Raw genomic sequence first — 14,491 nt, forward strand, 5'->3', positions numbered from 1 at the left:
GTGATTGGGGTTAATTATTATCTAATAGGAGAGTAATAGTAATTATTACTCAGTAAAAACGTGTATGTGTCGTTTTAATTAAATCTAAGCAAAATTCAACAATTTTGAGATGTTCAGTTATTTAAATTTACACACTTTCGTTTGGGATAAATTAAGCAATGGTTTGTTGAGTAGATTTAACAAAAAATGTATGAGTACCAAGAAAATTTAAGAAATCTAATAGATTTAACTGATGAAAGCATTTTCATTTTAATCATTGTACACTTCCGCCCATAATCCTTTGTGCCACGTGCAGGACACACACGCTTCATGAGTGGACGATCTCCATTTTGTAAGAGGTAAGATTTCTTAATTTGTTCGAATATAAGACACGGTTTAAACAATAACGTATATCGGTTTTGAGTAAAGGTTTTAAACAGTATGATACGTCAAAATTAGATTAATAATGATCACTGTAATGATAGTATCGTTTTTTTACACAAATGGCAGTTAGTGGACTGCTAGCACAAGGTCACTTTCCAAGACTTCACGACTGTGTTACTGAACAGCTTTAACTAACCACATGTTTTACCGTATTAAAAAATATCAACGATATATTCCGATGAGTTTTAACGTCTTTCATCCACTTTTAAAAGTTCATGAAAAAGTTTTGCGCTCAGTGGTGAGTGATTTAGTTTAAATCATTTGTGCCGGATTTTGTCAGCCACAGTCAGTTTTTCGAAGCTTTTGTCTCGATGCGGTGGTTTTCAGTTGTGGTTAATGAAGCTAAAGTGACTCAGTCCAGCGACATAACTGTTTTTTCGCGTCATGCTGTCGGAGCCCCGTGACTGTGGCGTTATTTTTGTGCCACTATTCTGAGCGCACGTAAAAAAGAATTTCAGGTGCAAGTGTTGCATTTTGAGGAGAAATTTATTTTGAGTGAAGAAAAGCTAAATTTGAGTGAACAAAATTCATTGCTGCGTGCAAAAAATGTATTTCACCGTTTGCTATTATCCATACACACACACACACAATAGCAGCTCCTCTCGCTCAGTTTTTGCATTTGCGCTTGCTCGCAATGTGTTGCTTATACGCTCTCAACATTTCTGCCCGTGCGCGCTCAACTCTTTCTGAACACTGTTATATTTGTGCCACAAAACCAGCCAATCAGCCCTACCCTCAAACGAGGCAGTGGCGAAGGAACGCAGAGTGGCGGAGTTTGAAATATTACTCTTTCTGGGTCACAAAATAAACTTTTAAGATATTTCCATGCGAGAATGTAGCTGTGTAAACTTCAAATATTTGCTTGATTTGTCAAGACATCGCATATTTGCATAAGTGTTCTAACGTTTTGTGTTTGTTTAGAGGCGTTAAGTCAGTGTCAGTGAGTTTATATTTACTGTTAAGAGTAAATATCTCACATGAAAATTTGTAGAATCATTATTAGAAAATAACAGTAAACATCCTTATATGTTTTGAAATGTGTTAATCTATTGGAATGACTGCATATCAAGTGCTCACATTTGCAATTTTGAAAAAAGGGGGAAGAATTATCCCCTTTTTAATCTAATAAAGAGTTTCCTTGTGTTATATAGGAACCTCACCTTTAAAAATTTTTGCATTAATTTAGACATGTCTTTAACAATCTGCGTGTGTTTGTGTAAGTTTTTTATTTTGGAGACTGCTATTAATGATAATGTTGCTTTCCTTTCAGGTAATGGAAGATCCCTCAACTTAAATTCACCTGATCGGTATGTAGACTGTGCATTATAAAGTAAGTTGTGATACCATGTTGTATTAAATTAAACTAATGGTTTTGAAATTGAAGCAGCAGAAAATTATCAAGTTGACCCCACTTAATCTAACGTATTTGTTTTTGTAAAAATAATAAATAGAAAATAATTGCTTATTATTTGTAGGATTTTTTTTCTTCTTCTCTATAATCTCAACATCAAATGTGTATAGATACCCATGCTCTTACATTTGTCATGAAAAACTATTTAGATTCTTACATATATATTTTTCCATCACTTTAGGACCTGGCAAATGGGATGGCAGTGTAAGATATGCAAATCTTTTTCTACTACAAAGGGGAATCTACTACGTCATTACAGATTACAACACGCAACATTTGGTCGTGGACAGCACCAGCCATGTCTGTATGGCAGTTGTCCTTGCACATTTAAAACACAAGGAGCCCTTCGCACACATTTGTCCAGATACCATGCTGCTGAAGAGAGTCCAAGGCCTGGAGTGATCACTGCATTTAAGTGTTTGGCTTGCACTGCTTTTTGCTCTACTCAGAAGGACTATTTTCAACATATAGGAAATCACTTGAAGAGACACGAAACTGTATTTTGCGTTTTTAATGGATGTGACTTTCGCACAAATATATACAATACATTTCTAAAGCACAAAGGCAGGAGACATACATGTTGCTCCTTAACTGATTTTAAGAAAGAAGTCTTGGAAAGTCATCCTAGTCAGAACACTGACCATTCTGATGTCCCTGAACTCAACAGTGATGAATGCTCTAGTGATGTTGATCCAGAAAGTGCATCTTGTACTGTTCTTCAAGGACTGGGCTTACTTCTACTCAAGTTAGAAAGCACTTATAATGTTTCAGTGAGGTGCATTGATGCTTTGGTTGAAGATCTGTTCTATATTTCTTCTTCAGCATCTGTAGAGGCAGTTAAAAATATAATTGATTCAGCACTGAAATCTAACAAATGCACAGTTGACCACACTATCATAAAGGACTTGGCTGAACAGTTGTGCCGCTCTCATCCCATTAGCAGAGCTCTTGGAGCAGGCGGGCCACTTGGTTCAGCTTTTAAGAGAAATAAGTATTTTAAGGAGCATTTCCAGTTTGTGGATCCTATTGAATATATTCTTGATGCTGAACAAAAAAAGAGCTTTCAATATGTACCAGTTCTAAAGACTTTGCAAGAAGTACTGAAGAACAAAGATATTGCAGTGGAAGCCTTTTCGAGGTGCTCAAGTAGCACTGGGCATTTTAAGTCCATTTTTGATGGTAGGTGTTTTAAGGACAATGACTTCTATGCTGTAGAAGAAACAAGACTCTCAATAATAATTTATGTTGATGATTTTGAGGTGTGTAACCCATTAGGAACCTCTCGAAAAAAACATAAAATAACTGCAGTTTATTGGGTTTTGGCCAATTTGCCATTGAGATTACAGTCTGCCTTAACATCAATACAACTAGCTTTACTTTGCAAATCTGTTGATGTGAAACAGTTTGAATACAAAGTAGTATTGGATCCACTTTTGAAAGATCTTGTCACTCTTGAACAGGAGGGGGTTTTTATTTCATGTTTAGGGAGAAATATTAAAGGCGCCCTACACTGTGTTGTAGCCGATAACCTTGGTGCTCATGCAATTAGTGGACTTGTTGAAAGTTTTAACGGGCCATATGTTTGTAGATTCTGCCTTGGACATTCTTCAGAGTACCAGACATATGAAGTACGGTCTGGGGTCTTCCCACTTCGAAAAAAGGATGACTATGTTTTACACGTGCAAGCTGTCAAAGAAAATCCAAATTTAGTGCCTCATTTTGGCTTAAAGCGGTCATGTCCATTAACTGATCAACTTAATAATTTTCACTTTGTGTCTGGATACCCACCAGATGTCCTTCATGACCTTTTTGAGGGAATAGTGCCAAGAGAGTTAGCATTGTGTTTTCAAGTGTTTTTGAAGAAGCACTACTTCAGTTTGACTGAACTGAATAATATAATCACACGTTTTCCATATAAGGGCTCAGACAAATTGAACAGTCCACAAGCAATCCCTTCAAATTTTGCTGGTCGCAAAACTATAGGAGGAAATGCTCATGAAAACTGGGCCCTAATACGTTTGTTACCTCTCCTTGTTGGTTTACGTGTACCTGAAGATGATCCTGTTTGGCAACTTCTTCTGACTTTGAAGGACATTGTTGAGTTAGTGGTTGCCCCTGTTCACACAACACAAAGTATTGCCTACCTTGAATTTAAAATATCTGAACATCGTATCAGATATTTGGAAGTTTTTCCTGATCAAAGGCTCACACCAAAACACCATTTTTTGGAGCACTACCCTGCTTTAATAGAAAAATATGGGCCATTGGTTGGAGTATGGACAATGCGCTTTGAGGCAAAACACAGATTTTTCAAGCAAGTTGTGAGACACACTAACAATTTCAAAAATGTGTTGCTGACCCTTTCTACAAGGCATCAAATGATGATGACATACCACATGCAATCAAAAGAGGTGAAACCTGCCCTGCTTGTCACAAAAATATCCAGAATGCCTGTAGATGTGCTGCATCCAGACATACAGGCAGATTTAAGAGCAAGATCACCATCTCTGACTTGTGTGCAGCTTGCCACCACTGTCACCTGCAGTGGAACAAGATACACTGCTGGGATGATCCTGTCTAATGGTTCAACATGTGGACTACCAGACTTTGCTGAGATAATACAGATAGTCGTTTTGGACAATTGTGTATATTTCATTGTGAAGTTACTTGCTGCATGGTATGTAGAGCATCTGAGATCTTTTCAACTGGAGGACACTGGCAAGATCAGTCTTTTGGAGCAGCAGAAACTTGGTGACATGTGGCCCTTGGCTTCTTACAATGTGGGAAGAAAACGCTTGGTAACCCTGAAACGTTACATCTGCTGTGAATAATAGGTAAAAAAAAAACCAAAACGACAACAACAAAAACTTGATAACATGTACATCTCCCAAGTATTTGTTTTTTGCAACATTTGGTGTGTTGAAGTGTGCTTTTTGTTTTATAGTTTTATATCTCTACTATTGTATAAATGAAAAGTAATAACTAATTTTATTTAATTGAAGGGAAATTTAACTCTGCCCATTTACATTTTATTCTAGGTTGAACGAGATGGAGGCAAAGCTTCGTGTAATTATTGATGACCAAATCGAGAAGTTGGTTCTTCCATCAGGGATCCCACCAACATTGGAGGAGCTGCAGAGTGTTGTGAAGGATACTTTTGGGATTTCAAATGACTTCAGTCTTCAGTATTTTGACCCAGAATTTCAGGACTACTTCACTCTTCACAGAGCTGACCAGATAAAAGACAAAGACACTGTGAAGGTTGTTGGCATCACCCCGGTCATCCTAAGCTTGACTCCGGTTGATGACAGTTTTGGCAGCCCCTCTGGCCAACTGTCTGACTATGAGTCCTCATATGCTGAGTCAATTGTATCCAATGCAGACTCTGCTGCAACCACTTCTTCTCAGGACACCATTATTCTCAAAAGGCAGAAGACCACAGAACGTTGTGAGCCCTGGCCAAAACAGTTTCCCATTCCACAGTTTGCATATGAAACTGAGATGTACCTGGAAAGAGCCAATGAGGAGTATAAAAAGAATGGAAATCTTCTGCCCACCTCCAAAGTAAAGACTGATATTTTTGAGAAGTTGGCTGAAACTGTATTTACATTTACAGCCTATCCTTCAAGTGCACAGGTTAGTTATGTTGCTGAGGCACTTGTGACAAAATACCCTTGTCTCAAGGAACCTGGCTCTTTCTCAGGTTATTATGGTTGGCAACAAAGCATCAAATACAAGATGGCCAATTATCGTACAAAACTTAGAGGGTTTGGTGTTCCTGAGTTGACATGCAATGCCATGAAACACAAGAGTCCAGGTGACCAGAAGTCTGCAAATAAAGTGAAAAAGCCTCGGAAAGCAGAGGTAAATTACCTTCCGCCATATCCAGCAGGTGAAGATGAGGACAGTCAAGAAGAAGAGAGAATTCAGTTGCTTACTGAAGTCAAGAAAAGAGACAACAACAAAGTGATAAAAGAAAAAATGGCTAAAACATTTGCACATAGACGACATGAAATTGTCAACCTGTCCCCCAGCATTGAAGACATCAAAGCCAGATGGCCAGCTTTGTTTGAGGCATCTCATGTGAGTTCCAAATTCATTTTGGGTAGGCTTTTGGGTTTTTTTAATGTAATCTTTCAAGCTTCAAATAATTTGAGGCTTTATCGTGTTTTATTTGTCATTCAGCTGCAGGATGAGTTCTACAGGATCACCCTGGTACACCTTGAACCCAAATTCATGTCCATGCTGGATGAGTACACTCCCAAACTGTTGGCCCTTTTCCATTCCAAGGGGGGAGCCATGGGATTGAAGTTGCAGGCTATCATAGCCAAGGTATTTTCCACAGACATTTCAGCTTGTAATTTTATTTAAAGAATTATTTTGTCAAATTTCAAGAGTCATTTGCATGGTGCATAGCTCCACTAACTTGTTTGCATGTTTTTGTCAGTGCAAGAGGACGTCACTGATATAATTAACAACACAATTATGGGTTTCATGTTTTAATTGTATTTTAAATACATGTCTGTTCTTAGTAAAAAAAAAACCCAAAAAACCCCACAAGTACAGGTATTGCTGGGGTTTTGTTTTTTCCCAAGAAGGAAAAACCCTTTCTGACAATCATAAACTAAATTAAATAAAAAACTAAATGACTAAATTAAATTAATTTACTAAAACGACACATTTAAAGATTGAAGCATACAACTTGTTGAAGCATACAACTTGGAATTGTCTTTACCTATATAATGTTGACAATACCGTTTTGTTGACTGTCAGCACCCAGGCATGTGCATTAACATCAGCTACTTATCCCACATAATGTTCCATGTGATGATAATTTGATATTTAACAGTTTTTTTTAATACTGCCAATTCTCACAGTTTTGTCTTAATAAATGGTCACTTATCTGATGGTAATTTTTGGAATTCTTGCTCATTTTCAGTCACCAAGCAATCCTAGCAATAACATAACCAGAAATCTGGTTATTCAGTGCTTGATGGTGTACCTTGGGGAGTCCATTGATCAACTGATCAAAGAGTACAGTGTAAGTGTTGAAGTAGAAACATTATTCTGTTTTTGTTATTCATATGTGTTTGTGTATGTGTTTGTCAATTTTCAAATAATTTGAGATATTATCATGTTTTATTTGTCATTCAGCTACAGGATGTGTCCAGGAAATACAATTGTGTATATAATGTAGTTGCAGTTTGTCAGGACTAAAGACTGGCTAATATGACATGGTGAACAAGTCCTGTGGTTAAAGAATGCCTGCCTGTTGCTTAAAACATTGTGTTGTATGCCGAATGTTTCTTGCCCATAGACTACATGTTGCTATACTGTTCCTTTATAATATTCAAGTGTGCAATTACAGTCAGAAAAACCCATGTGTTTGTTGTTTCAGGATGCTGATGAGGACAGTGTGTCACAAGATCTTTCTGAACAGAGGATGAAAATCTACAAAATCAAGGCTGTTGGATCTGAGGAGGATGACATTGGCATTGTGCTGGAGGGTGTGAGAGTTATGCCTGAGAGAGATGGAGAATACCGCTTTTGTCAAAGTGACAGGTTGGGTCAAAGGTCACAAAGGTCAAATAAATCAAAAAGTGACAGGTCCGGGCTGCAAGCCAGGTGACGTCATGAGCTAGTGCGAGGTGGCAATTTTTTTTGGCTGTGAGCGAGTTGAGCGTTGGGATAGGGGTTTATTTGTATATAGTTTATTTATTTATTATAATTATTATAATTTAATTATTTATTATTTAATTATTTATTATTTAATTATTATTTATTTTTATTTGAGTAGAGTGAATTGTGTGCTTATGAGTGTGGTTTTTTGTGGGAATAGCCCCGTGCTACGAGGGTGCCGAGCAGGGGGACTGAGCAGGGGGGTTGGTGCGTTAAGGTCTCAAACACTGGGTCTGAGTGGGGTGGGTTACCTGATGGAGTGTGAGCGTACGCTGTACCGTGGTAAGGTCCCGGGCTTTGGAGAATCCGTGGAAAAGGGCTCGGAGAGAGCGATGCTGTGTCTGCTGCGGTACCGTGGTAAGGTCCCGTGGCTTTGGATAATCCGCAAAGGACTCGGAGAGAGCGATGCCGGAGAGCTGAGAGTTGTGCTGCGCGAGACTGAAAGAAACCCTGTGAGAATGAACAAGTTGGAGCTAAGAATGAGAGGAGGAGTTGGGTCTGACGCTATCCTCCTCCAATGAACGCTTAGCGGCAGTTTGAGTGTGTGTGTGTGTGTGTGTGTGTGTGCGTGAAAGCCGACACTCCCCTGCAGCAGTAGCAGTTTGGCCTTGTGTGGTAGAAAAACTTGTGTTTTTCCTCATGCAACCTATGTACATCCCGATAGGTCAAATCCCGGTCAAACTGTAATTTGGGTCACACATCAAGTTGGACATTTTGTATTCCAGTAAATCTTGTTTGAAATTGTGTCTTTTGCCCCCCCCGAGGGCCACACATCAAGTTTGACATTTTGTATTTCAGTAAATCTTGTTTGAAGTTTTGTCTTTTCCCCCGACTCCCCCCATACCGTCTGTGTAGTTAAAACGTACATCGAAATAGACATCAGATAAAACTTGACAGGACGTATATTTCTCCTTAAAGAATCCTAATAAGTAACCAACCGCAGATATTTTTAGTATGCCGAGCAGGGATTCCCTCCTTTGGTAGACACAAGTACCCAGTATCATCAAGGCCTTGCCCTACTGGAAAGAGAAAACTACACGGGACCTGCATAGAGTAAGTATATTATTTCTTTTACGCGTGTTTTATGATAAACACCATACAATAAAATAACTTAAAATAATTATTTTATTTTTAGAGATTCAGCTATTTTGGGTTTGTTTTTTTTTTTCTCTACGGGAGACGCTGCGGATAGAAAACTCCATATAGTGAGTATATTATTTCTTTTATACGTATAATAAAAACGCTATTCATTAAAAATAACTTATTCTAAAACAAAATAACTTAAAATAATTATTTTATTTTTAGAGATTCAGCTATTTTTTGTTTGTTTTTTTTCTCTACGGGAGACGGTGCGGATAGAAAACTCCATATAGTGAGTATATTATTTCTTTTATACGTATAATAAAAACGCTATTCATTAAAAATAACTTATTCTAATAATAGGTATTCTCTGTTTTTTCTATGTACAAGAGAGACGGGGCGGACCGGTCAAGAGAAAATCTACGCAAGACCTGAATCAGCAGTTATGGACGGAGCAACACCCCTTCCTATACCCGAAGCGTTATTAAATGAAACAGACAACAACAAAAACGCTAATAATGAAAATGATGCGGTTTACTTTGCTCAACACGACTCGCCACCCGCGGCGTCTGGTGACGCGACGGCCCAAGAGCCCTGTTTGCTACCATCCTTAGAGACATTATTAATAACCTTCCTGTGCTGATAGGGTCGGCACCGACCCATTTTTAAGTTTAACATGCATAAAAGCACCACATATATTTGTGCATACTCTTAAAACAAAAGGCTCCATATTGAACCTTTTAGCTTGGTACATATATGACACTCCTTGGACATTCTCAATTAAAAGACATGGCACCTTTTTGAAGGCAATGGTTATATTTCCTCTGGTTAGAACCCCTATAGTTCTATATAGCACACCCAAGAACCTTTTTTTCGAAATATATACTGCATCAAAGCTTTTTGACTTTGTCAGGAATCTCTATTTAAACTAAATAAATTAAAACAAAATCAAGGTAAGGCATCCCCACACATGTAAGGTAAGATAAGACCAGTTCAGTTTATTTATATAATTCTCTAGAGGTTTATTTTATCATTATTTTTTATTGAAAACGAGAGGAATGCTGTCAAAAAAAAAGGTCCAGAAAGCCACACCAAAAATATTAAAACCAATCTTTTCATGGATAAGGAAGCATAACAAGGTAACCAAGAAGTAAGAAACAAATTGGATGATAAATAATTGTTTTGAGGGTATCTTATGGCTGATGTAAGACACGTGCTGCTTGACACCGACCCGTCTAACATAAGAGACAGGAACAGAAAGCTAACATAGGCCGAAGGTTAAGCGTGTTAAATGAAAGGCAGCGGGATAATTCCCCATAATGCCGCACTATAACAAAATCAAACGCGACGTGAAAACGTTTAATAGACCTCAATAAAAATGTCAGGGACGTCTACGACAAACGCAGATTGTTGCCTAGTGGGGAAACTGCCTTTTGGATACCGAAATGTAAAACTAGCAGCATCGCAAAAGGGTGTTGTAAGTCTTTAAAAATATTTCATCGAATGAATTTGTTAATGTAACATGAAAGTTTTTTCAAAGTAAGATGTACAGATGTCTTAAAATGTAACATATAAAAGTTTTTTCAAAGTAAGATGTACAGATATTTTAAAATGTAATATGAAAGCTTTTCAAAGTAAGACGTACAGATGTTTTAAAATGTTCGGGTGTTTTATTTTCTAGACGCGTTGTACAAAAACGTTTTGTTACGTGTATGCAGCGCAAGCGTGTTTGTACAAAGTTATATGCATTCATTTTGCGAATCGGTTTTGAAATCTAATATATGAACGTGGCTTTTATTTTACAAAAACAAAGTTGCAAAAAATTTGTAGGCTCTTTATCAAAGCAGATTTTGTTAACATAACATGAAGTTTTTTTTATTTTCAAAGTTGCACAATGGTTTTAAAATGTAACATGTATACGTGTGTTTTATTTTTCAAACTTGTACAAAAATGTTTGAGTACATTTATCAAATGAGTTTTAAAATGTAACATGTACAGGTGTTTTATTATTCAAAATAAAAGTTGTACATACATTTTGTTATATGTATGCAGCACGGTCATGTTTTTAAAATGTGCTAATATTTGCGGGATGGTGGGAATAAAGTGTATTTAAAGGGGTACCTCTCGTGGAATCTACCAATCTTTAGCAGCTTTTGAAACCTGAGCCAGACGGGGACTGGGGTGTTTAACCGTGAGACTCGACACCGAGCTACGCATTAGATCCTTACTTCAGCAATGGTCCCCATGTACCCAGTGTAGGGTCAGGTCCATCGCAAGAGAATGTCTCCGCCGTGAAAGAACGATCCGCCAGCATTTTGTGTATCAACGAATCTGTAACCATTCTTTCCATTCATTATATGCTGAGTTTTCCAAAATTGTTTTTTAGCTGAAGCATCAAAAGCTGTAACTTCGAGTGCACCTGGTTTAATAGCATTTTATTTATAACAGTAGGAGCTTGTAAACTGCATTTAGCAGTCGCATTAAAACACATTAAAAACTTTAAAGAATAAAGCCTTAGTTATTTTTAATAAAGACGGCTTTCTAGTAAATGGTTTTCCTACAAGGTGACCCCGCGGCCTATACTTAAGACATCCGGGCGCCTGATTTGAGATGTTTACTGAGGACGGTATGTTAAGTTAACAGTGGTGACCGAGCTGCACCGTGTTTGACTCTTAATGAAACTTAGACCTAATTCAACAGAACCAGTCGTCATCCACTTTGCAGTGAGATTTCTGAGCGAAATGTGAACAGAGATTCATTTTCTTACTTTACTACTTACCGGATAACAAGGGAAATGGCAGCGGCAATAACCTACACAGTTATTTGTTCCTTCCATATGTATATATGTAGCACCGCAGAACGTTTTGCACTTTTTTTGCACTATTTGTTTATTGTTTGTTGTGTGTTCTACGTGCATGTTTGCACTGGAGGATCTGCTTTTTATTCTCATTGTACATGTGTATAGTGACAATAAAAAGGCATTTCATTCATTCATAATATGTCGGACACAATGGCTCTGAGCACGATGGAGTCCGCGGTGAGGCGCACGAGCTGCTAGCTGATGTAATTCTGCGAACGGTCCGGGCTCTGACATTCTTAAGGTGCGGCTATCTATCCCCGAGACACTTTAGCCAGGATCGTGTATATTTGCGCTTATTAATGCTGCAATGTCAGGGTTTTGCTGACTCTTATAGGAAGCTGGCTAGCAATAACATTTTTTAGCTGGTCTTTTTCATTTAGTACATACACGGTTTAGAAGAAAATCTAATCACCATTAAAAAAATAAATAAATAAACGTACAAAACTATTGAAATCCCCCAGAAGCATGTGCATATTTTTCTGGTTTGCATGTTGTGTGTGTGTGTGTGTGTGTGTGTGTGTGTGTGTGTAGTTACCTAAGCACAGTCGGCCTAGTGTTTGATAGGTGATGGAGAAGCGTATGGTCGTGGGGACAATAAACTACATGCGCCTATGCCAACATGTGTTTAAGTATAGCGACGAACATGGACGCTTTCTTTAACGTAAAACAGTTAAAGGCTCATTCGGTTTTGTTTACATTTTTATTTTTTTTTTCATTTCAAGTAGCCTCTAATCACCTTACATTAGTTCTGATTTACTGTAGTCACCAATCAGAGTATTTTAAAACAATGGCACTGAAATGTCACCACATGTTAAAGCTAACAAAGTAACATGATTATATCAGCGGAACAAACCAGTCGCCGGTACGTATAGACAGATCATGTGTTGCTCAACAATCGACAGCATTTTGAAATCTATTTGTATTTAGACAAATATATTGGGAATAAAGCGTTGTGTTTTAAAAGGCAGACATTGAGGTAGAATTTAAATTGGTCACAATTGTATTTTTTTCCGCAGCTAGAAGTGTCGGCTGAGGCTGATTTTAATTGGCATGTCAGTTTAGGATTCTTGCAGTAGAAGTTATGTAGTGAATTGCGGTACTCTGAAATGAAGTGATATGTGTATTAGAATCGTGAAGCGTCATCTTCCTTTGTTTTAGGTTCACCCCGGGCATTTTATGAATTGTAATGTAATGTCAGACAGTGTGTGATGAATTTCTGAAGGCCTGTTATAGGCCTATATGACAATTTCGTGGAAACGTCTCATGGAAAAATGTAGTTGCAGTTTGTCAGGACTAAAGACTGGCTAATATGACATGGTGAACAAGTCCTGTGGTTAAAGAATGCCTGCCTGTTGCTTAAAACATTGTGTTGTATGCCGAATGTTTCTTGCCCATAGACTACATGTTGCTATACTGTTCCTTTATAATATTCAAGTATTATTTTTTAAATCATTTAATGAAATAGGTAAATACCTCATCATTGATGACTATGGTCAACCTGAGTGACAAGTAACCCGTCCTGGACAGAGGTTTCTTCAAGGCCTGTGGTGGGAACCCCATGGTGTAGGATTAAGAGAAAGAATACAGGGAGTGGTACAAATGAGCAGTTGTCCTGCCCCCTTTTACTCATTTTGGATGCTTAAATTACTAAATTGTGATTTTAATGCTAATCTGTATGATTCTATGGTCTGAGCGAGTCTCCAGTACTACATGAATGGTAAACTTAAAAACTCTACTTCTCTTAGCTTAATGATATTTTCTTTTACTGTGTACGATTGGTAGAAATGAAAATCGTGATTTGTCTCTCAGCTTGTGTGTGTGTGTGTGTGTGCATGCGGTGTGTCAACAATGGCAATTAATCACTAAATTCTAAACAAACCCACATATAAAACCCCCTCCCCACCCTCCCCAGACACCTATAAAACACAGCATTCTTGCTCTCACCCCCCACTCATTTTGTGAAAAAGCATGTCTGTTGCCAAGACTACAGCTCGTGTCTTGAGTCGTACATACTATGACCCCAGCCACCCGGGGTCATACGGAGGGGCCTCCAGACTGCAGAGAGCCGTGCAGGAAGATACGGGGAAAAAAGTGGCTACTGATGACACCAGAGAGTGGCTGTCTATGCAAGACAGTTATACTTTACATAAGCCGGCTAAAAAGAATTTCCCCAGGAGCAGAGTGTTTAATACCGAGAGCCATGTATCAGCGGCAGGCCGGTTTATGCGACATGCAAGGGCTGGCGATGTACAACGACGGGTTAAAGTATCTCCTTACGGTGATTGATGTTTTTTCCTAAAAGGCATACTTGCGTGTGTTAAGAAACAAGACAAGGGTGGTTGTAACGGAGGCCTTTGATTTTATTTTATCCGAGGGGGCGTGTCCCTCAAGTTACACACGGATGCGGGTAATGAGTTTTCAGAATGAACTTTTCAGAAACTTCTAAAAAGTCATAAAATCACCCAATTCACCATTTAACCGAACGTTAAAAGAGAGGATGTCCAAGTCAAATTGTATTTTCTTACAGCTTGAAAACTACATCTTTTCATTGTGCCACACATACAATGTGTAGTGTACATTTGAATGTGTAGTGTACACAGGGGAAAAAGTAAATGAAAATGAAAATGTTAAATTATAGCATGTTAAATTAATGTGTGCAGTCCTGCTACTCTTGTAGTTAAGGGAGAGCGGTCGCTGATATTACTGTTTAATAGAATTATTTGGGGGCAAAATGTTTTTACTTTATTAAAAAGCGTTACATTTGAATGTGTACACTACACATTCAAATGTACACTACACATTGTATGTGTGGCACAATGAAAAGATGTAGTTTTCAAGCTGTAAGAAAATACAATTTGACTTGGACATCCTCTCTTTTAACGTTCGGTTAAATGGTGAATTGGGTGATTTTATGACTTTTTAGAAGTTTCTGAAAAGTTCATTCTGAAAACTCATTACCCGCATCCGTGTGTAACTTGAGGGACACGCCCCCTCGGATAAAATAAAATCAAAGGCCTCCGTTACAACCACCCTTGTCT

The 14,491-nt window shown here is 38.0% G+C and overlaps 1 protein-coding gene across 13 annotated transcripts; it reads left to right on the forward strand.

Moving 5' to 3' along the window:
* Nucleotides 1-289: 289 nt before the first annotated feature.
* LOC140582212 (uncharacterized) lies at nt 290-10,636 on the forward strand. Of its 13 annotated transcripts, none has more exons than XM_072706344.1 (10): nt 290-338; nt 1,694-1,753; nt 2,016-3,013; nt 4,873-5,917; nt 6,020-6,166; nt 6,774-6,875; nt 7,233-8,566; nt 8,649-8,718; nt 8,819-8,885; nt 8,984-10,636. In XM_072706344.1, exons 4-7 carry the CDS (start codon nt 4,883-4,885, stop codon nt 7,461-7,463), a joined length of 1,515 nt encoding a protein of 504 aa, XP_072562445.1. In that variant the 5' UTR covers nt 290-338; nt 1,694-1,753; nt 2,016-3,013; nt 4,873-4,882; the 3' UTR covers nt 7,464-8,566; nt 8,649-8,718; nt 8,819-8,885; nt 8,984-10,636. The 13 variants fall into 13 exon arrangements, with proteins under 13 accessions (XP_072562445.1, XP_072562446.1, XP_072562440.1 ...); XM_072706345.1 differs by having other exon boundaries at nt 1,694-1,730; XM_072706339.1 differs by having other exon boundaries at nt 1,694-1,730; nt 2,016-2,038; nt 8,957-10,636.
* The last annotated feature ends 3,855 nt before the right edge of the window (nt 10,637-14,491 follow it).

Source organism: Paramormyrops kingsleyae, chromosome 24 (genome assembly GCF_048594095.1).
Source record: "Paramormyrops kingsleyae isolate MSU_618 chromosome 24, PKINGS_0.4, whole genome shotgun sequence".
Taxonomy (NCBI): domain Eukaryota; kingdom Metazoa; phylum Chordata; class Actinopteri; order Osteoglossiformes; family Mormyridae; genus Paramormyrops; species Paramormyrops kingsleyae.